The sequence below is a fragment of the Lichenostomus cassidix genome, chromosome 12 (assembly GCF_008360975.1).
Source record: "Lichenostomus cassidix isolate B80296 chromosome 12, HeHo_3.0, whole genome shotgun sequence".
In the NCBI taxonomy this organism is placed as follows: Eukaryota; Metazoa; Chordata; class Aves; order Passeriformes; family Meliphagidae; genus Lichenostomus; species Lichenostomus cassidix.
In genome coordinates this window covers 13,885,149-13,906,610 of record NC_139493.1, presented here as the reverse complement: position 1 = coordinate 13,906,610, position 21,462 = coordinate 13,885,149, and the positions used below count along the sequence as shown (strand labels likewise).

General features: G+C 61.4%; 5 protein-coding genes across 7 annotated transcripts; 2 read left to right on the top strand and 3 right to left on the bottom strand.

Moving 5' to 3' along the window:
• Positions 1-314: 314 nt before the first annotated feature.
• On the bottom strand, positions 315-6,326 carry ACY1 (aminoacylase 1). Its single transcript, XM_085072797.1, has 15 exons — positions 6,220-6,326; positions 4,784-4,916; positions 4,090-4,154; positions 3,451-3,555; positions 3,249-3,343; positions 2,997-3,073; positions 2,657-2,746; positions 2,362-2,418; positions 2,185-2,258; positions 2,034-2,083; positions 1,699-1,843; positions 1,548-1,616; positions 1,373-1,452; positions 1,036-1,096; positions 315-896 (listed from the first exon to the last, which is right to left on the bottom strand). Exons 2-15 carry the CDS (start codon positions 4,890-4,892, stop codon positions 732-734), a joined length of 1,242 nt encoding a protein of 413 aa, XP_084928923.1. The 5' UTR covers positions 4,893-4,916; positions 6,220-6,326; the 3' UTR covers positions 315-731.
• A 133-nt stretch (positions 6,327-6,459) lies between these two features.
• On the bottom strand, positions 6,460-8,264 carry LOC146431771 (protein ABHD14A-like). Its single transcript, XM_085072803.1, has 4 exons — positions 7,872-8,264; positions 7,631-7,746; positions 7,098-7,333; positions 6,460-6,833 (listed from the first exon to the last, which is right to left on the bottom strand). Exons 1-4 carry the CDS (start codon positions 8,084-8,086, stop codon positions 6,651-6,653), a joined length of 750 nt encoding a protein of 249 aa, XP_084928929.1. The 5' UTR covers positions 8,087-8,264; the 3' UTR covers positions 6,460-6,650.
• A 383-nt stretch (positions 8,265-8,647) lies between these two features.
• On the top strand, positions 8,648-10,464 carry LOC146431770 (putative protein-lysine deacylase ABHD14B). 2 transcript variants are annotated; one of them, XM_085072796.1, is made up of 4 exons: positions 8,648-8,910; positions 9,139-9,348; positions 9,538-9,779; positions 10,115-10,464. In XM_085072796.1, the coding sequence occupies exons 2-4, from the start codon at positions 9,141-9,143 to the stop codon at positions 10,295-10,297; spliced, it is 633 nt and encodes a 210-aa protein (XP_084928922.1). In that variant the 5' UTR covers positions 8,648-8,910; positions 9,139-9,140; the 3' UTR covers positions 10,298-10,464. The 2 variants fall into 2 exon arrangements, with proteins under 2 accessions (XP_084928922.1, XP_084928921.1); XM_085072795.1 differs by having other exon boundaries at positions 8,651-8,910; positions 9,124-9,348.
• Positions 10,465-11,601: 1,137 nt separating this feature from the next.
• PCBP4 (poly(rC) binding protein 4) lies at positions 11,602-17,757 on the top strand. Its single transcript, XM_085072800.1, has 13 exons — positions 11,602-11,794; positions 13,250-13,365; positions 13,648-13,671; positions 13,750-13,782; positions 14,013-14,129; positions 14,216-14,344; positions 14,585-14,713; positions 14,967-15,041; positions 15,199-15,243; positions 15,389-15,464; positions 15,848-15,900; positions 16,333-16,502; positions 16,837-17,757. The coding sequence occupies exons 2-13, from the start codon at positions 13,270-13,272 to the stop codon at positions 17,150-17,152; spliced, it is 1,263 nt and encodes a 420-aa protein (XP_084928926.1). The 5' UTR covers positions 11,602-11,794; positions 13,250-13,269; the 3' UTR covers positions 17,153-17,757.
• LOC146431768 (putative G-protein coupled receptor) lies at positions 17,699-21,382 on the bottom strand. Of its 2 annotated transcripts, XM_085072802.1 has the most exons (3): positions 20,672-21,382; positions 19,830-20,334; positions 17,699-19,643 (listed from the first exon to the last, which is right to left on the bottom strand). In XM_085072802.1, the coding sequence occupies exons 2-3, from the start codon at positions 20,225-20,227 to the stop codon at positions 18,995-18,997; spliced, it is 1,047 nt and encodes a 348-aa protein (XP_084928928.1). In that variant the 5' UTR covers positions 20,228-20,334; positions 20,672-21,382; the 3' UTR covers positions 17,699-18,994. The 2 variants fall into 2 exon arrangements, with proteins under 2 accessions (XP_084928928.1, XP_084928927.1); XM_085072801.1 differs by having other exon boundaries at positions 17,699-20,334.
• Between the last annotated feature and the right edge of the window lie 80 nt (positions 21,383-21,462).

The following is a 21,462-nucleotide window of genomic DNA, read 5'->3' as shown; positions in this document are numbered from 1 at the left end:
TTCTGGCACATAAGTGGAGGTACCTGCCCAGACCCGCACACTGCCTGCCCCGACCAGAGGGTCTGCAGGAGCAGCACCATAGCAGGAGCTCTGGAGAGAGGGAGGGAGGGAGCCCAGCACCAAACCCCAAGGCTGATCGGGAGCAGAGGCTGCTCAGCCTACCCAGGCAGGATCTTGTCCGCACTGCTCTCTGCCACGCAATGAGCCCAGGGGAGGAGAAGCATCCCAGCAAACTGCACTGTGCGAGGAAATCCACGGTGCCTGAGTGAGACCCTGTGGGCAGCACCATCATGGAAAGACAGACCACTCAGCTCTGGGCTGTGCTTACCAAGGAGATTTATTGACTTGCACGGAGAAGGTGGGCAGCCCCAGCTCCCCCAGCAAGCAGGCAGGGAGGCAGGAAGTGGCATGGGCAGGCAGAGTGGGGCACTGGCCAGCCCCTCACCACCCAGCCAGTGCAGCCAGACATGGCACAGGCACAGGGAGAGGCACTGACAACACCAGGAAAGGCTGGAGGCACCTGGGCATGAGGCTCTGCTGGCACCTGGCCAAGGGGGACACAAACCCCAGGGCGTCACCATCAGGCCAGCCCTCAACACTGCCAACGTGGCAGGATGCCATCTGCATCCCCAGCATGCTGGCAGGCATTTGCTGTGCCCAGCCCCTGCTCCTCTTTTTAAAGCCTTGGGTCTCTGTGCTTGGCTCCCCCCGTCCTGCCCCTCGCCAGGCACTCAGCCCTCGGTGGGCAGTGGGGGCACTGAGGCCAGGGAGCTCAGGAGGCGAGCGTAGATCTCGATGCCCCGCAGGAAGACCTGCTCGTTCAGGAACTCGTTGTGGTCGTGGAGCAGCACCGGGGTGCGGTTCATGGGTGAAAAGCCAATAGCAGGGTGTCCTGCCTGTAGATGGGGAGGCACAGCGTGAGGTCAGAGCTGGCATGGGCACCACATGCCCCCCTCCACCCGGACACAGCTTCTGCTTAGGGCTGCAGGTCTCACCCCAGGCAGGAGCCCCGTGCAGGGCTGGCATCGCACTCACCGCTCGGATGTAGCGGCTGTCGGTGGCAGCTGGGAAGATCTCAAGCTTGAGCTGCAGCTTCCTGTCAAGTGAGACCCTGTGTCAGCATGGGCACAGGGCCAGCCGAGTCCCCTGTCCCACTCACACCCCGAGGGCAAAGAGACTGTACCAGGAAGTCCCTCAGCCCTGCAGGACACTCAATCCCATCCCTTTTGTGGGGCAAGAGGTGCTTTGGCAAAACACAGGGCTCCCCATCCTAGCCCCTGATATGACCCCTGAGATCCCCAGGGACCACCTGGCTTCCACCAGAGGATGTCCCCCCACCCAGGGTCTTGCCCTTCCTGGGGACACTACTCACATGTCCCTACAGACCCCGCTGAAGGCCTTCCACCATGGGTCCGACTCCTCGGTGGAGGTGATGTGTTGGTCCATGCATTTCTGACAGAGGGAGAGTGCAGATGAAGGGACAAAGGAGTGGGCAGTTGGAAGGAGGAGGGACAGGACAATGTGCACATGTGGCTGAGATCCCTCACCTGGTGAAACTCATAGGTGACACCATCCCCGGCACCACGGCACCATGTGGCCACCTGGTCCTCAAAGGCCTGGGGCAGAGACCAGAGGAGGGGTGTGAACACGGTACTTTCATCCCACCCCCTTCCAGTGTGGGGCTGGCACGGTGCCCACCTTCAGGTCCACGGTGGGTGGGATGCGGATGTCGAAGCTGGCAGCCATCTCAGAGGGCACCACGTTGAAGGAGACACCTCCCTCCAGCATGGTCATGTTGAGCGAGGTGACATCCCCTAGGGTCAGGCTTGAGTCGGACTTGAGCCTCGGGGGATGCAAGGGAGAGTCACTATCTGCCACCTGGGGAGAAGAAGTGCTCCCACACCCCACCATCACACAAAATGGGGAAACTGAGGCACGGAGCAGCAGAGCCAGATCACAGCCTGGCTTGGGATCCCAAGAACCCTCTTCATGGACTGGGTTAAGCCACTGCCATCCCTCTGCCCATCTCCTACCTCTGCTTCTCGCTCTCCCTGAAGGCCAGGAAGGAGTTGATGACTTTGTGCTGGGGAGGGAAGGGCAGTGGGTGAGGACCAGCCCCATGGACAGGCACTTGGCAGCCCAGGGCAGGCATGGAGGGTGCACAGGGTGTACCCCCCCTCTTACCATCTTCTCAGCTGCTGTGTTGCTGATGAAGCGGGACCCATGCCCAGGGCTACCCATGCACTTCACCTTTATCCCTGCAGCAGCAGGTGTAGAGGGAAGGGTTGAGCAGAAAGCCTGGGTTAGAATCAGTGCCCCAGCACCCATGAGAGCCAGGGCAGTGGACACACAGATACTCACACCATGGGCTCCTCTCGCCATAGAAGACACTGAAGGTGTCAGATGGGCTGGCCAGACCTGTGATGGGCACAGACAGAGGGTCAGCAGGGCATGGGGGTGCCATGATGTGCCCCCTCTGCTCTGCCCTGGCAGCACTTCCCCTCCTGACTGGCACTGTGTTGGTCACTGCCCAGGGAAGGATCCCCCAAGAGGGTCCCCGGAAGCATGCAGGATGCCAGTGCCTGAGGGGTGATGCCAACAGGCAGAGTGTGTGCCAAGAGGAGACACATCCCTGTGCCAGCCCTACCACACTCACCCTCATCCATAGCAAAGCCCACATTGAGTGCTTTGAATTCAGGGCGCTGCACAAACATCTCCATGCCCTTGTGTCCGCCCACCTCCTCATCTGTGGGAGAGAGCCTGGCATGGAGGAAGGAACTGGGGCATCCCCCAGCCCACTGCCCCCTGGTCCTCCTTCCATGCCATCAGCACACCCGATGTCCTCAGTCATGGAAGCCTCTCCAGCCTTGAGCTAGGGGAGGTCAAAATCTGGAGAGCCTGGCTGGGCAGTGCCTGGCAGCCATGGGAGACTCCAGAGCACCACCCAGCTGCCAGCCCTGTCTGTACCTCCGAGAGGGGACAGCCTGGGGACTCACCAGGCACAAATGTGAGGTGGATGGTACGGGCAAAAGACTTCCCTTCTGTCTTCAGCCTCCGGATGGCCTCAAGGTACCTGCAAGGCAAGGTGTGGAGGAGAGGGGCTTGTGTGCTCTGAGCTACCTCAGGGCAGGTCAAGCAGTGGCACCTCTGGCCCCAAGGAGCCTGGGGATGGTGGCATCCTGTCCTGCATCACTCAGAGACACCACCAGCACCGTGCCCACCCAGAGAGTGCAGAGCCCTCCACTCACTGGATGGAGACGCACTTCATATCCTGGGCACCCCGGGCATAGATGTTGCCTTGTGAGTCTTTAACTGCCTCAAAGGGTGGGTAGGTCCAGTGCTCCTGCAGGGAAGAGCATCCACGATGGCAGAGGACCACAGGGGGCACCAGTTCCCATGCACCCTGTTGTCCCCTTCATGCCCGTCCCAGCCCTTGCCCTGTCCCAGCACCTCGAAGACGGGCACAACATCGGTATGGGAGTTGAGGAGGATGGAGCGCAGGCGGGGGTTGGTGCCCTGCCAGGTCAGGATCAGCACCACGCGGCCCTGGCACACCTGTGGGATGAAGGCAGGGTGTCACCAGGGTCCAGGATGGGGACAGAAAGGCTTGGACCAGCAGGCTGGAGCCCAAAAGCAGCTTGGGGAAAGTTTCTTGATGCCACCCAGCCAATCACCCCTTTCTCCACTGTGAGAGAGCAGGCAGCAGGAGCAGGCCTGCCTGAACCCCCACAGCCAGAGAGAGCCTGGCTGCAATTCAGAGGAGGGAAAACAAACCCAGCATCTTCCCCTGGTGACCGGGAGTCTCCCAGGACAGCCGGTGCCCGGCAGGAAGGATGGCCCCAGGCAACGTGACCCTGCCAGGTCCCCAGCTAATCATAGCTCAGGCAGCTGCAAAGGTCAGCAGGGAGCAGCCAGAATACTGGCTTAAGGAAGGGCTCAGGTCAGCAGAGGATTACAGGCAGAGGGGATTCACTCCTGTCCAGCTCTGAGTGCAGGCACAGGAACATCCTGGTCACTAAGGACCCAAGCACAGGTGGATACATGGATGGATGGGTGGACAGACTGAAGGCTGCTCCTCAGCTTGCTCACCTCCACTTTTTGGCAGGCCAAGCCCAGGTCAGTGCCAACACGCTCCAGAAACCGGACAGCTGCATCTGAGGAAGAGTGGGGGTGTCCAGAGTTACATTGGGGTCTCTCTTCCCTCTCAGTGCAACCCCCAGGGACACCAACGCCCAATGGAACCAATGGGGTTCCCAGACTAAGGAAAGAGGTGACAAGAGAGGACAGGTGCCTCAGGTCCTGGACACAAGAGATGACCAGGAGCAGGGACAGGAGCAGCTCATCACTGTCCCTTTGGGGTCAAATTTTTCATATTTGAGAAATATGAAAAAATAAAAATTGAAGGGGGTGAGTTCAGGGGGAATGTTCCTCCAGTGGAGTTTTGGGAGCTCCTCACCAATAAAACGTACTTTAGTGGGAAAACATAAATGTTAATAGAAGATCTACACAGAAGGAGATCACCCATCCCAGAGCCAGGGCAGCATGGAAAGGGGAGCAAGGGCACAGGGCTGGAGGAAGCAAACAGCAGCTCTGAGTGCACTTGAGATGTCCCTGCCCCAGCCAAAGGCACCAGCAGAGATAAGGCACAAAGGAGTTTCACTCCTTAACACCACAATCAAAACAGCCCCAGCACAGGACTTGGGCACCTGGGTCCAAAGAGCAGAGCTGCAAAGCCACATTGCTGGATCCCCACATGGCTCCCTGTCCTTCCCCCCATCCTCACCATAGTCAGGTTTGGGGTGGACGGTGTCAATCCTCAGGTACTCTCGGAAAAGCGTAACCGAGGGGTTCTCCGAGGCCCCCGTGCTCTTCCCAGGCTTCCCAGGTGCCATGTCTGGGACGGGGGCTGCAAAGCTCTGGGGAAAGAGCAGCAGGATGGTTAATCACCCACCGGCCCCTCCAAAGTCCGCCAGCATGCTTGGTCGTCACAGAAACCGAAGGGAGATGGGGCAAAGGTCTCCCCCATGTGACTCCTGGGACACTGCCACCATGGGAGAAATCCCCCCCACTTGGGTACAGGGCAGGATGGGGTGTGCCCCCCACACTGTCCTGGCATTCTTCCCCCAAAGCACATGTTCCCATGCCAAACATGGTGCCAGAACAGGCTGTGATGCCCAAGCAAGGGGTGAGATCCAGGGAAGGACTAGCTGGGAGGAAAGGGGGGTAACTAGGTGGGGGAATATGAAGAATAAAAGGGAAGATGGGAATGTCGGGAAGGGGACATGGATGGGGATTAGCCAGGGGTTAGAGGTTGGGGGGACGCTGGGGAGTGCAGGCAGAGAAGGCAGGATGCTGGTATAAGGGGGTGCAGGTAGGGAAGGGGCAACACTGCCTGGCTAGGTGGTGCAGGAGAGCTGCAAGGAAAGGCTCTGGGGGTGCATGGAAATGGGGGTGGTGAAGAGAGACTGAGTGTTAACAGAGGAGAGAGGGACTGGGGGGCCACATCAGAGTGACAGGCTACTTTAGGAGCTGTTTGAGGAGTGCTGGGTGGCTGAAGGAGCAGGAGGATGTGAGGTACTTAGGGGCACATGGGGTACAGCAGGACGGTGAAGGAGAACACTGTGGGGGATTTGGGAGCAGGGGGTGCAGAGAGGCTATGAGGGGTGCAGGGGGACCGTGGTTAAGGGTGCAGGGGTACTGTGGCTGGGGGTGCAAAGGGACACAGGTGGGGTACAGGGGTACCATGGTTGGGGTGCAGGAAGGGGGCGCAGTGGGGTGCAGGGGTACTGCAGCTGGGATGCAGGGACATCATGGTTAGAGTTGTGGGGAGTGCAGGGTCCCGCAGGTAGGGCCGCAGGGTTACTGTGGTTAGGGGGGTACGGGGTGAAGCAGAGGGCAGGCAGGGTACCGCGGCTGGAAGTGCAGGGGGGTGCTTAGGGCTGCAGCAGTTGCATTATCGGGGTGCAGGGGTAGCACGGGCAGAAGGACAGAGGGGTGCTGGATACAGTGGTTAGGAGTGCACGGGTGCAAGATACCATGGTTTAGGAGTGCAGAACAGCGCGGCAAGGGGGTGCAGGGGGGTAGAGGAGGGGTGCAAGAGGGGTGCAGGGTTCCGTGGTGCGGGCTCGAGGCGGGCGAAGGCACCGGGGCACCCACCCGCAGGTGCCGGGCGCTGCTGCCCGGCCCCGCTGCTCGGCCCCCCGCCGCCCCCTGCCCTACCTCGGCGCTGCTGCCGCCGGCGCTGCCCGCCCGGCCCCGCTCCGCCCGCTCCGCTCCGCCCCGCCCCGCCGGCAGCGGCGGGCAGGAGGCGGGCAGGGGCGGGCAGGGGAGGAGCGGGGGGCGCAGGAGGGGCAGGGTGCGCTCTAGGGGCACAGGGCACCCTGCAGCCCGCACGCTAGGGGCGGAGAGAAGGGGCTGGAGCTCGAAGAGCCCCGCGGCGCTTGGGGACACACACAGAAACCAGAGCAGCATCAGTTTATTGGCCTCGTGACAGATGACACCCTTTCCTGCCAGCAAGGGACACCTCCAGTCCCCACCCCCGCCACGCTGGGGATACCCCATGAGGCAACAGCACCCCTCATGCCAGCTGTCTGTGCCTCCCAGTCCGTCGGACGCCCCAGCCCCTCAGCTCGGCAGGAAGGAGGCAGCGCTCACTTCAGCTGGCGCAGGAAGCCCAGCAAGGCCCGGTGGAAGTCCTCTGGCTTGTCCAGGTAGCAAGCGTGGCCAGCACCAGGCAGCACGGCCACACGGTGCTTAGGGAGGTGCTTGAGGTTCTGCAGGGCCTGGGGAGCCAGGCGTGTGTCATGGTCACCATACAGGATCAGGGTGGGCGTCTTGGTAAGGGGAAAGAGAAAACAAGAGCAGCTGTCAGAGGGGTAAATGGCCACCATTCTCCCCCTGGGCTGTGCCCACCTCCATCCCTCAACACAGGGGGCTGCAAAACTGAGGCGAGGCAGGTGCCAGCATCCTCATGAGCTGGGTGTGCACAGGTCCCCGTCACTCACCCCAAAACAGGGCCACCCTCCATGTCCCTTCAGCCAGCTGGCCCACAAGGCTTGCCAGCACCCAGGACACCCCCCAAGAGCCCAACAACGCACCTGGACCTGCTGGTACTGCTCAGCAGTGTAGTCCTTGGTGCCCACGGGTGCAATGGGCACGAAGCCAGCCAGCCGGTCCCCCTGTGCCATGAGGAAAGGCAGGGAAAAACGGCCACTCATGGAGGGGCTGATGAGAACAGGCCTCTGCATGCCCAGCTCCTGGAGAACATGGTCCAAGAAAGTCCTCCGGCCCTGTGCTGTCACCACCATCTCTGCCGACGGTGAATCACCATAACCTGGTAGGGGGAAGAGGGCACAGGATGGTCAGGGGACATTGTGCTGCCTGCAATGATCTCTCCTCACCAAGGTTCAATGGCTTGACAAAGCCTCAGGACACTTGACCAAGCCCCAGGGTTGTACAGTCCCAGCCATCAATGACCCGGGACAGAGATAAATCCCAGGCACACTGCCCCAGGGATCACCAGTGCAGCTATTCAGAGCCGTCCCCAAAGAGGTCCAGAGCCCAGCAGTGTCTAAGGCAAGGGACTGGAGCTGCCCAGCAGGATCAGCTAAGCACAGTGCCATGGTCCTACCAGGCAGATCTATTGCGACCGCACGGTAGCCTTCTCCAGCGAGCAGCGCCAGCGTGCCCAAGGCCTCCCACGTCTTGGAGGTGAACGCCTGGCCGTGCAGGAACAGGACATCGGGCCTGTGTGGGGAACACAGGTGGGAAAGGGTTCAGCAAGGCTGCCATGCCTGCAGCGTCCAGCGACCACGGAGGCTGGTGAAGACTCCAGGGCCTGTCAGCTCCCACCTGCCGGCAGGCTGACCCACCTCCCGGGGCCGCCAGCTCCTGCGGGAACCTCCCTGTAGAACACGGGGGGCTCGCCCGTAGTCATCCCCGTCCGCACGGTGCCGTTGGCCACCCGCCAACCCTCCTTCCCCTCGTCAGGCCGTGAGCGCCGGGCGGCCGGGAAAAAGAGGTACAGGAGCAAAGTGACGACCGTGCCGAGGAACAGCAGCCACAGGCGGCTGCGGACAAACAGCATCTCCGCTCCCGCTGGAGAAGGAGAGCGGCAGCGTGGGGCTGCGGGACCCCAGCCCTGCTGCTCCGGGGGGGAGGGCAGATCCCGGTGCCCGCTGCTCTGCTCAGCTCCGGCCCAGCCGGAGTCCCCCGCCCGGCGCTGGCGGCCCCGCTGGCCCCGGCCCCGGCCCCGCCGCCCCCGGCCCCCCGCGCGGCGCCGTTGCGCCGTCGGACTCCGCCTGGCGGCAGCCCGCGACACCACAGTCGCGAGGGACAGAACGGCCGGGGCTGGTGGTGGATCGGCCGCGGCTCGGCAGAGCTCGGCAGAACTCGGCTGAGCTCGACAGAACTCGGCTATGTTCGTCAAGGGCTCGGCAGCTCTCGGCAGAGCTCGGGCAGGGCCTGGGTTGGGCTCAGTCCGGCTCGGCACCGCTCGGGTTCGGCCCTACAGGGCTCGGCCTGGCTCGGTAGAGTTCGGCAAAGCTCGGCACCGCTCGGGTTTGGCCCTACAGGGATCGGCCTGGCTCGGTAGAGTTCGGCAAAGCTCGGCACCGCTCGGGTTCGGCCCTCCAGGGCTCGGCCTGGCTCGGTTGAGTTCGGCAAAGCTCGGCTCCGCTCGGCAAAACTCGGCTTCTCTTGGCGGGGCAGGGCTGGGCTCTGCCCGGCCCGGCCCGGCTTGGCGGGGCCTTAGCGGTTCCCGGGGCCGCCCCGGACCTTGCGCTCAATGAGGCGGTACCGCCGTTCTCTCGCCCGCCCCGCCGGTCTTTGGCCCCGGGGCGCGGCACCCCCAGCCCTGTGGTGCGGCGGGGAAGAGGCGAGCGGCGGCCAGCCCTGTGCGCGGAGCAGCAGGTAAGGGCTGCAGGCTCAGCACCGGACGGGGAAACTGGAGGGGTGGGCCGGTGAGCTCGCCCTGCACACCAGCGACCCTGCCGGTGCTACCACAGTGAAAGTGATGCCCGTGTGACCTCTCATAGCCTTCCTGCCTTCCTGCCACCGCCGGGCCTCGACGGCGGCAGAAGGCTCATGAGCCCTCCCGTTCCCACCTCTCACCCCACTAAACAGCCCCCCGGTCCGCAGGCATGGCCACCCCGCAGATCACCAAGAGCACTGTCACGGTGCAAGGACAGACCCTCTTCTACCGCCAAGCTGAGCCAGCCCAGGCAGCACCAAAGCTGACGGTGCTGCTGCTGCATGGCATCCGCTTCTCCTCCGAAACCTGGCTGCAGGTGGGGACACTTGCCACGCTGGCCGAGAACGGCTACCGAGCCGTGGCCATCGACCTGCCAGGTAAGGTGTGGTGGTGAGCACAGCCCTGGAGCCAGGTGGGGCAGCTGCTGGGTTTGTGGTGCCAGGTGGCAACCCCAGCAACCTGCTGTGCTCTGCTGGCTTCTTCATGGTCACTGAAGCAGTATGGAGCCTGACAGGCCAGTGCCCTGGCCTGTCAAGCGGCTCATTGTTCTGTCTCCCACGGTTCAGGGCTCGGGCGCTCGAAGGATGCTGTGGCCCCAGTGCCTGTGGGCCAGCCAGCACCGGCGGCGTTCCTGAAGGCCGTGTCGGAGGCTCTGTGCCTGGGTCCAGCTGTGGTGATCAGCCCATCAATGAGCGGCATGTACTCCCTGCCTTTCCTCTTAGAGCACAACCACCTGTTCAAGGCCTATGTACCTGTGGCACCCATCTGCACTGATAAATTCACAGCAGAGCAGTATGCCAAAATCAAAGTACGGCCTGGAAGGGCACTGGGAGACATCGGGGAACTGGGAGGGGATGGTGAAGAGGGGACCCTGGCACCAGGGTAGGGCACGGGAAAGGTCAAACAGGCCAGAAACCCTGTTACCACTGAAAAAGGGGAACTTGATGCTGAAGGAATGTAAATGTGGGGTAGTGGGCAGGGAAGAGGGGACAATTGGAGATCCAGGAGTCTGAGCTTCAGTTTCCCTTTGTCGTACTGGGTGGGGGAGAAGGGCAAGTGTCCTCCCTCCAGGGTGATCCCTGGCCAGGAGGAGCAAGAGGCTGGATGACACTTGGAGGCTCAGGGTGTGTTCCCCCTTTACAGACCCCCACACTGATCGTGTACGGGGACCAGGATGTGGACCTGGGGGAGACCAGCCTGAACAACCTGCGGAACCTCCCTGAGCACCAGGTGCTGATGCTGCAGGGTGCAGGACATGCCTGCTACCTGGACAAGCCCAATGAGTGGCACCATGGACTCCTGGCCTTCCTCCAGCAGCTGAAATGAGCTGGACAGGACCACAGGGCAGGGGGATGTGGCCAGCCCACCCACCCCTCTGCCTGCACATGCACCTTTGTGCCAACCCAGCTGCTCAGCTGGCACCCACACGGCACTGGCCCACACCAGCACCCATCTCTCTTGAGACCAAATAAAGCCCCAAGCTCTGCCACTGCTTTCCTGCCACCTTCATCCTGCTTCTTTTCCACCTTTCCCACCTCCTTCCTCCATGGCCGCTGTCCCACACAGGTTTGGGGGGTGGCAGCAGGGAAGATGCAGCCAAGGGATGGTACATTTGGGGATTGTGGGTGGGTGAGTGCCAGCCTCACTGAAGACCACTCATCACTTCTGGCAAGACCCCCATGAGCCTCAGAGGATGCCCAAGGAGTGTTCAGGGACAGGTAAGTCCCCCAAGGTAGTGACAGCCATGTCCCCAGCCTGCCAGCCTCCTCTTCATCCTCCTCTTCCTCCTCCCACCCCTCCTGGCATGCACCCAAGTCCAGGGTAATCCACAGGGGCTTAAAAGGGAACTGCCAGCCCCAGCAGGCTCCTGCCCACGGCAGCATCCGCCCAGTGCCCTGGGGAGGTGGGGGGTGATTTACCCAACGAGTGCCTGCCATGAACAGATGATGGGGCGGGCAGGGCAGCCTGACAGGCAGACAGGGGGACAAGACCCCTGCCTGCCACCTGCCTCCTCTGCCTTTGGTGCTGCTGCACCGGGCACTCGGGGGCACAGATGGAGCCAGCAGCAGGGTGCCCCCCCAGTGCCCCCCCTTCCCCAAGCTTGCCTGGGCTTTAGCTGCTTACGCCAGGGCCCAGGAGGATTTAGTGGGGGAGGTAATGGGGGGGGCACTTTTCTGTGGGTACAGGATGCCCGTGTGGGGGGCACAAGGTAGTGCCAAGGGTGCAGGAGTTGGTCCCTGCCCTGGCAGTATGGCAGGCCCAATGTCTGGAGCATCCCTGATTCCCCCGATGGCTCAGGTCCTCTGTTGCAGTCCTGCCCCCCATACAGGGGTGCCTCCTGCCCCTCCTGGCACTCCCTCACGGCAGCAGCCCGGGGTGCCAGCGAGCCTTGGGGTGCCAGCTGCCCCATCCCTGCCCGCTCCGGTGTCCTTGAGCCCTCCAGCCCTGCCAGCTGATCGGCTTCCAGGAAAAAAAACACGCAATTACAAAGAGGGGCGATGTGTGAGCCAAAGGGGGGGGGGCGGGGGGGAGAGCCGGGGGGGCCAGGAATGTCCCCAGCGGTGGCAGATGGCCTTACCCAGGGTGCATTGTTCCTTTTAGTGTCTCTTATCCGCTGTAATAGGATCCCGGAGGGAGGGATGTGGGAGAGGGGAAGAGCGAGGGGGGCCCCGGCGTGGACCGGGGTGGGGGCCGGGGCTGCCAGCTTGGCCCTGGCCTGTCAAGCGGCTCATTGTTCCTGCCCCGGGTGTCACTGGGCGCCGCCGGGGACAATGTGGCACTGAGCGGGGCGGCCGGCGGTGGAGGGACGAGGCGCACGGAAAGGTACCCGCCAGGCTTCACTCCCGCGGGGACCAGGGGGCTTGGGGCGGCTGGGAGGGCGAGCAGAGAGAGGTTTCCCCAGGCACGGGGTGGGGGCTTCTTCCTATCGTCCCCTCTCCGTTTGCCACCCGAAGGTGCCCCGAAGGACGGGCGGTGCCCAGCTCGGTGGCTGTCTCAATGCCAAGCCATGGCAGGTGGCCTGTGCCCATCACCGGGGCCTTTGGCGTCCCTGCCAGCCTGGCTCACCTGGGGGAGAGCACCCCCTGCCCGCAGACCCCCTACGCGTTGTCTGTGGCAGGGGTGGACACCCGTGGCCCTGCTGCGTTCCCCCTGTCCCGCCGCCAGCCTCCTTCTTCTTCCCCCGGCAGGGTCTTTGTCCCTGGCGGATTCCTGCTGCCATTCATCCCCGGGGGACTGGGGACCCTAGCCGGCTGCGCGTCCCTGCCGGCACCACACGCAGCTCGGGATGCCGCGGGCAGGGGTTACAACAGGGTGCATCCTTCCCCCTCCGCCCACTCCAGGCTCCCCTGCATCAGGAACGGGAATATTCCCCTTCTTCAGTCTCCACCTTTCTCCAGCCCGCGGTAACAGGAGGGTGGAGACGGGGCGTTCAAACCACCCCAGGGGTGCGAGCCACAGCGCTTAGGGGTTGCGCCCCCCGCCCCTTCCCGTTACTCTGATGCAGGAGATGTGCTGTAGCGGTGACGAGTCCTGCCAGAACCTAAAATAGCTGCCCCCCCCCCGCCATGCCCGCAGACACGGCCCCAGCCCCAACACGGGTGCTTTGTTTCAAAGCTGCTTGGCATCGCCCAGCTTGCCGGGAGCCAGCGGTGCCGCAGCCGCCCACCCGGGCCTGGACACACAGTAATTGTCCTCCTCCCAGGGGCCCTGTCCGCCCCCAGCCACCCGGGCACAGGGTCAGGGGGAAGCCTGGGGTGCTTTGCGGGGTTCAGGGTGCAGCGGCATCAGTCAGTAGTCATCATGCTGTGGTTTGGTTTGGGTGGTACCCATCAGGGAGCTTGCCTCAGTTTCCCCTGGGCCTTTGCGCATGGGCAGGGAGAAAGGAGGAGGAGAAAGAAGATGGCTTGCATAGCCTGTGAGACCACCCAGGCCACCTCTGCTCTCTCCACTCCAGCAAGCATCTGCAAACAGAACCCTATCCCACAGCCACGCTCCACACACGTTGCCCCTTCCTCCTGTATCCATCCAGATTCTGTCTTTGTGCGGGACAGACTGAAGGCATCGCAGGCAGACACATAACAGCAGGTCCCTTTTGGGGGTGTAGGGTGTCCGTGGGATGCCTTGGGGCCATGTGAGCCTCCTCTGGCAGAGGAGGGCACAGTGCTGCCCCTGCCTCAGTTTCCCCGTTTCCCTGCCATAGGATTTTCAAGCTGCAGATCTGGGGGTGGGGGGTTAGCTGGGGCATCCCTCCTTTCTGAAGACAACCATGACCCACAGGCTCATCTCGCCCTCCTGCCATGGCATCGCCGGATGGAGCCAGTGGTGTGGGTGGCAGTCCTGAGGAGACGGAGCTCAGCATCACCCTGACCCTCCGCATGCTCATGCATGGCAAGGTAATGGCAGGGGGCTCAGTGCCACTGAGGGGTCAACGATGCCTGGGGTGAGGGGCCATGCTGGAGCTCCAGCTCCTCACCATGCCCTGTTTTCTTCCCCCGCTCCCACTTTCCCCTGGGAATAGCATTCCCAGAAGGAATTCATTCCCCATCGTAAGCCAGGGAGGGGCACATTCCCATGCCCCAGTGTCACTGGTTAAGTCACCCAGGTTTCGGGCAGAGGAGGGATGTGGCAGGCAGGGAGCTGCCTGCTGACAGTGCCACTCTTCTCTGCCTTTGCAGGAGATCGGCAGCATCATTGGCAAGGTAAGATTTGGGGTCTTGTGTGTCGCCAGCCCTTGGCTCCTCTGGACCTGACCATTCACCCTGCTCCTTTCCCTGCAGAAAGGAGAGACTGTTAAGAGGATACGAGAGCAGGTAAGGGCATGCTGGGGGGCTGCCAGGTCCTGCTGCCTGTCATGTCTGTACCTGGTGGCTCCCATGTGCCTAGCCCCCTAAATCCCAGGTGAAATCAGGCAAAACAAAGCGGCACCCCAGGGAAAGCTCAGGTGTGAAGACATCAATCTTCCCCTATGAAGCTATCCCTGGGACAAGTCAGGAAGCACAGGGCTTGTGACATCCCTAACGGGGTGTGACACTGTCCCCAGAGCAGCGCACGCATCACCATCTCGGAAGGGTCCTGCCCCGAGCGCATCACCACAATCACTGGCTCCACCGACGCAGTCTTCCGTGCTGTCTCCATGATTGCCTTCAAGCTGGAGGAGGTAGACAGCCTTCCTACAACCCCACCAGGTGTCCCCACACCTGCAGGATCCTAGGGGTCTGACATTGCATCCCACATCTCTCACAGGACCTCGGAGCAGGGGGCGATGGGGTGTCAGCAGGCAGAGCACCAGTGACCCTGCGCCTTGTCATCCCGGCCAGCCAATGCGGTTCTCTCATCGGCAAGGCGGGAGCTAAGATCCGGGAGATCCGAGAGGTGAGGCTGAGGGTAGACTGGATGTGGGATGCTTTTTTCTCCCGGGGGCACAGAGCCCTCAGTATGGGGACTGCCACAGGCCTGCAGGGGCTGTGGGAGGTGATCCAGGAGGGGGAGCATCACCCTGCAAGTCCTGCAATTGTCTCTGGGGGCTCAGGAGAGGGACAGGGGAGATAGGAGGTGCTGAGCCCTGGCAGGGAGAGGTTGAGGGACACCACCATCTCCCTTTGCTTCCTGCAGAGCACGGGGGCACAGGTGCAGGTGGCTGGTGACTTGCTGCCCAACTCCACTGAACGGGCTGTCACCGTCTCGGGGGTGCCAGACACCATCATCCAGTGCGTGAGGCAGATCTGCGCTGTCATCCTGGAGGTACCTGCTGAGCCCCATGCCCAGCCCAGAGGGGCATCTGCTATCCACCTCCCCTTCCCCAAGGCTTCCCATACACACTTGGACCCAAACACCAGGGTCCCCCTGTGTGGAAACCCATAGGAGCACCCTGCCTCAGTGCTGCTGGGGGCTATGCTCAGCTTGCTGGGGACATGAGGGGGCAGAGGGTCCATAGGGCTATGGGGGCATTCAGCTTCATCTCTCATCTCCTCCACCTCCTTCCTTCTGTCTCCAGTCGCCTCCGAAGGGGGCCACCATACCCTACCACCCTGGTCTCTCCCTGGGCACCATCCTGCTCTCTGCCAATCAGGTAAGAGGCCACAGCACCTCCAAGGCCAGGAGTCAGCCTCTGCAAGCAAGGGGCAACTCTGGTGGGCTCAGGGTAGTCTCTCTGCCCCAGGGGGAAGTGACTTGAAGACAATGGTCCCCACCTGGCTCCCCACTGATGCCCCTTTTTCTCTCCCCAGGGCTTCTCCATGCAGGGCCAGTACAGTGGGGTCTCTCCTGCAGAGGTGAGTCTGTCTCTGTGGCAGCGGGATCTGTGCCCACCGGGGTGGGTGCTGCGGGAAATGCCTGTCTTGGGAGGCACTAGGACACAGGCAACCCTCTGCCATCACCCCTAACACCACCTTCCTCCTCCTCACACTGCCTGGGTAGGTGACGAAGCTGCAGCAGCTGTCAGGGCACACGCTTCCCTTCGCCCCCCTGGGCCATGCACCCGCCATGATGCCAGGTGAGCATCTCCCATGCTCCCCCCAAGGGGCATGGGTGCCCCTTCTGACCCACCCTGACACCTGGCCCTGATGAAGGGGTTTCCATGCTCTGCACCCTTTCCAGTCCTAGCTTCCCCAGCATGTCTACCTGCTCCCCCAGCAAAACCCTGTCATTGTTTTCCTCGGGACCCTGCATCCACCAGTGCTCCCCAGTCCTGCAGAGGGAGAGCACCAGCACCAAATTATGCCTCTTGCCTATGTCCCTGTCCTCCCTGCCTCTCCCCAGGGATACTCCAGGTTTGTCCCCAGGGCCACTGACTGTCCCAATATGGGGCTGGGGTACGGGCACAGAGCTACTGGAGACCTGCGCCCCTATTGCTAACATCCCTGTCTTTCTCTCCAGGCCTGGATGCCAGCTCCCAGAGCAGCTCCCAGGAGTTCCTGGTGCCCAATGACGTATGTATTGGTCTGGGAATGACGAGAGGGATCACAGCTTGTCCCCACCCATATGTCCCATCCCAGAGGCACTTGGCAGAGGCCAGCACCCACTGGCCCACACAGAGGAGGCTCTGCCAGAGCTTAGGAGCAGGAGGAAGTAGCTGAGGCAGAAGAAAAGGGAAACTGAAACACAGCATAGGGGGAAAGGGTTTGGCCAATGCCAAGGAAAGCCCTTAGCATGTGGCAGCCCAGCAATGCCAGCAAGAGGGACTTGAGTGAGACAAAAAAGCAGGGTCTGCCCAAGGAAAGCAGTGCCCTGCCTTCCCAGTGCTTTCCACAGTTTCACCAACCCTCCAAGATGTAGGGGGTGTCTGGGTGAGCACCTGGGAGCTCCCTGCTTGGCGAGACTGCCTTGGCTGCTTCTGGCTCACCCCATCCCTGCCCCTTCAGCTCATCGGCTGCATCATCGGCCGGCACGGCAGCAAGATCAGCGAGATCAGGCAGATGTCAGGTGCCCACATCAAGATTGGCAACCAGACCGAGGGCTCCAGTGAGAGACATGTGACCATCACAGGGACCCCTGTCAGCATCACCCTGGCTCAGTACCTCATCACAGCCTGGTAGGTGTCAGCCTAGGGGGGGACACATGTGGGGTGCTAGTGAGGCATGGCACTTCTCCAGTACCCCAAGGCAGATTTTGGAGGATACCCCCACCATGGCAACCTCAGTAAGGATGAGCTGGGTGGTGCTTTGAGATCCTGAGGTGGTAGGACTCGAGACCCACCAGATTTGAGCCCCAGCTTTTTAATCCTGCTCAGTGGGATACCCATGATGTGCCATGGAGACATGTGCCAGAAGGGATGGGGCGCACAGTTCCTGCACCCTAAGATTGCAGTGGGAGACCTACTCTGTCACTATGGCACTCAGCATCATCCTTCTTTCTTGCTTCCCCAGCTTAGAGACGGCTAAATCTACCTCCCAGGTGCCACCAGGCCCTGGCTCCATGGACCTTGGCATGGGCTTCTCTCAGCCCCTCACCCCAGGCTCCGGTGCGGCACTTCCCGCCGTCGCCCCAGCCCCTCCAGCCCTGCTGGGCACCCCCTATGCCATCTCCCTCTCCAACTTCATTGGCCTGAAGCCGGTGTCCTTCCTGGCGCTGTCCCCATCCTCTGTGGCAGGTCCCAATGGTGGCACTGCCACCTACACGCCCAAGATCTCGGCAGCCAACGGAACAAAGAAAGCTGACCGGCAGAAGTTCTCGCCCTACTGAACCTCACTGGTGGGTGGGTCAGGGGGTCCAGGGTACTGCTCAGTAGCAGGGACACCTTCCCACCACACACCCTGGCCTCAGCCCCTGCCAGGTGCCCCATGCCCCCCACCCCAGGAAGGGAAGGATCTTCCAGGTGGTGATGCCCGCTGGAGGAAGGGGCTGTTTCGTTGCCTGCTGCCCATCCCAGCAGCGCTGTGCCCCTCTTCCTGATTTTCTGCACAGAGACCATGTGTCCTGGTATTGGGTGGGGGAGCTGTCCCTGCTGGCCTGGGGTCCCTTCTCCCACTGCCCTGTGCTGGCGTGGGACCCCTGCCTCCTGCTCCTCATCCTGCCTGCCCTGCCATCCTGCTCGTGCCCACACTCCATCTGGCACCCAAAAGCCAGGTCCCACTGGATGAGGACTGCCTGGCCTCTCCAGGAGTCGCCCTTCCACTGGCTCTGGTGGGAGGCCCTTCCTGGGCCACCCTGGGGCAATCGCCTCCCAGCGAACCCATCCAAGAGCCAGTCCCTGCTGGCTTGGAAATGCTGTATATATATGAGTCTATATTTTTTCCTCCTTTGTAACTTATCAATGGTTTAATAAAAAGATAAAATTTACAAGAAAATACCAATACCAATAATAATAATAATAATATCCCCCACCCTGGGTGGAGACTTCCCCCAAAGCAGGGGTGGCCCCAGCTCCTGGGTACTTGGGTGGTGGCTGGAAGGGCATCCCTGTGTCTAGAGCGGAATGCTGGCCTTCAGCCCCATCTCTCTGTGGGTCTTCCTGGAGCCCCCTCCCTGCCATGGGACATTTAAAGAGGCCATAGGGCAGCTTTCCCTCAGGCCTGCAGTTACTACTGGAGTAGGGGCATCTCCAACCCACCATGCCAACACCATTCCTGGGGCCTTTGTGGATGGGCTGAGGGTAATGTACCCATGCAACATTCCCCAAAAGGGTCCAGTCCCCTTTCTAGCATTGGGGACCCCATGAGAGTGTCCCCAAACCCTTTAAAAGCAATGAGACTGAAGAGGAACAGCAGCTCCTGATCCCTTCTGGCTGCTGTCGCCCTGAGGCACCCCACGCAGCCACCCCCCCACCACCCTGTGTCACCGTGTCCACCCCAGCATGCCATTGGCCAGCAGCCCAGTTCGGCCGGCACGTGGCACTGCTGGCTGGCCTTCAGCTGGGCAGCTGTGTCCATAAACAGCCTGGCATGGACCCCTGGACAGCCAGGTCCCCCCCAGGGGGATGGTCACTGCCAGCTGAGGGCACAGCCAGGCATGGCCACAGGCATTGCATGCTGCCATGCCAGCAGGACAAACAGTGACACAGCCCTAGCCAGGCCCGTGGGTGTGTCCCTCTGATCAGTGTCACAGGGAGCAGGAGCTCCTCCATTCAAGTTAGTTTTGGGTTAAACAGCCAAGGATGGAGGTCTCCATGACTGCAGGGTGCTCGGGGCCCTGGTGTTACTGGTGTTAGTGGCATTAGCTGGAACATTGCTCATGGGTAGCATGCAAGGGACATATGTTCTTCCCTGCTGACCAGGAGTGCTCCCAGTAGGGCAATGGACATGGAGGTGTCCCATCCCCTGCCCCTGTACAGGAGCCCCATGTCTTGAGGAGAGCCCATCCATGGAACTGGGCTGTGCTGGTGGAGCCAGAGACAATTCCAGCCTGCAGGAGAGAGATGTGACTTCCTCAGATCTGCTACCTTCTCCCAGCAGAGAATCCATCTGCCACCATAGAAGAGGCAAAACTTGAACAAGGACTCCTCCAAATCCATGAGATTGGGTCCAAGCAGGTCTGATGGGTCCCCAGCAGGTCTCTTGCTCAGCACAGTGGAACAGAGCCTCCTTCTCAGCTGCTCTCTTCAGGAACTTGACATGGGTTGGGGAAGCCCGTGGTGGTCTGGTCCAGCCTGTTCCTGGGGCTGGGGCTGATGCAGCTAGTGTGGGTCTCCAGTGTGCAAGTTGCTCTCTGGAGGAACTGCAAGAAGACGTTTTCCTGAACAGAAGCCTCTGAGATGGAAAGACAGAGCTCCTGACCCAGTGGACGGTTAAGACAGCTGCGCCGGAGCCGGGCCAGCTCCTCACGGATTTGGCGGTTCAGCAGCCCATAGAAGAAAGGATTGATGGCAAAGGAGGAGTAGGCAATCCAGGTGACCACCATCTCCCCGTGCACACCACCCACAATGCCAACAATGACAGAGGAGTGCAAGTGGAAAGCAAAGAAAGGAAGCCAGCAGCACAAGAACTGTCCCACAATGAGGACCACGGTGAGGATGGCCTTGCTGCTTCCCAGAAGGCGATCTGGGATCAGCCTGGACAGCATCAGGATCCTGGCGATGAGGATGGTCAGTTGGCTGGTGATGGAGTCACATCGCTGTCGGGGTGCAACTGCCTGTGCCGGCACAGGCGCCTGCTGCAGGGACGCAGTCCGGGCCACACGGTAGATGCTGGAGTAGACACCAAAGATGATGATGGTGGGCAGAAAAAAGCAGGTGATGCTGAAGAGGATCACAAAAACCTTTTTGTGGGCCCCAGGGCTCCAGTGGACTGTGCAGTGGCTGGCGCTGGTGGCCCCATTGCCATGAGGCCACTCCACCAGTGCCAAGACAGTGATGAGAACAGACTTGACCCAAATGAAAATCACTCCAGCCACTGCCAGCCTGATGGTCATCTTGACCTCATACCTCAAGGGGTGGACAATGTAGTAGTACCGCTCCACGCTGATGATAGAAATGGTGAGAATGGAGGCACTGATAAAGCAGATATTCAGGAATATCACGGCCTTGCACTCAGCGATGCTGTAGATCACCCTGCTGAGGCAAGAGGAGCTGGAGATGATCCCCAGGGGCATGAGAAAAATGGCTGAGAGGAGATTGACCACACAGAGGTGGCAGACAAAGATGAACTTCCTGAAAAGAGGCGTTTTGAGGATGATGACCAGCACCACGATGTTGGCCACCAGGGCGGTGAGGGTGAGCAAGATCATGCAGAAGAGGCCCAGCACCTCCTGGGCAATGGAATGCTCGGGGATGTAGAGCAGCTCTAGGCTGTCCGTGGTGTTTGACCCCATCTGGCTCTCCATCCCCCTCCACGGCTAAGCCAGCAGTTCTGGTGCTTGGGCAGCAAGGGCTCTTCCATGTCCCATAGAGGATAACCCCACCACAACCATGGCGGGTACCTTCTTCTTGCCTGTTGGGATGGAAAGCAGGTTGTGGAAGGAAAGAAAAAAAATGAAGAAGTGCCACAGAGAAACACAGAGACAGCCAGCACACTTCTGAGGTGCTGGGGGAGGGGGAGGTAGCCAGAGAAGTCACAGCACTGTGGCTATCCCAGAGCTGGCACCTGGGCTGTTCCCAGCCTGGCCAGGGATAGCATTGCTGGGACCCGTGGGCACCCATGCCAGGCTGATACCCTGTTCCCCTCTCTGGTGGCACCAATACATCCTGAGGAGGGACAGCACAATTTGCCTGTCCCATCCCTCTTGCTCTGGCCACAGGGGACCCCAGGTGGGTGGGATTGAGCGCACCTTTGATCCTGGGGAGATGGGTGATGCTCCTCTCCTTGCCGGGGTCCCTCTTGCTGGTGCTGCTCCCGCAGCAGAACCGGGGCTGCCGGCCCTGTGAGAGGCCACGCTCCCCCTTCCTCGCTCCCGTCACCCGCTCGTCATCCTGTTTGCCTGCAGCCTGCCAGCTGCGGATGGCACCAGCTGTCACTCCCGGCACTGCCTGCACTGCCTGCACCCGTGGCAGTCCCATGGGGACAGCTGCTGGGTCCTAGCAGCCGGCAGGGGCTCAGAAAAGGGAGACCGGGATCCCCAAGCCTTGTGCATCCCCACCCACTGAGTGGATGGACTACAGTCCTGGTCTTTCCACAGGAACAGCCCAGCCCTCAGGCCCCTGGGGCTCAAGGGACAGAGCTACAGGCAGGTCTGCAGCAAATCATCTCCCCTGTCTCATGGATGTTCATGGGGCATTGGGGTAACACAGCTGGGAGATGCCCTTCCCTGGCTTCCTGAGTACCCAGAGGTGCTCAAGGGGCACACGTGAGCACAGAGAGGGGCTTGGCATGTGTGCCAGTTTGGGGCAGGACAGGAGGTATGCCACAAGGCATGGCACTAGAGGGAGGGCAGCCACTCACCCTCAGGATGCATGGATGCTCAGACAGGGCAGCAGATCTTGCTCATCCTCTCTAGCTGTGATGCCACAGGGTGGGCATGAGCTGTGTGCCTTGCTAAGGTGACAAGAGCAGCTGGCTCTGAAAGACACCAGCTTTCATCTGAAGACTGCAGCCTCTCCAGAGCCACCCACTGCCATCTCT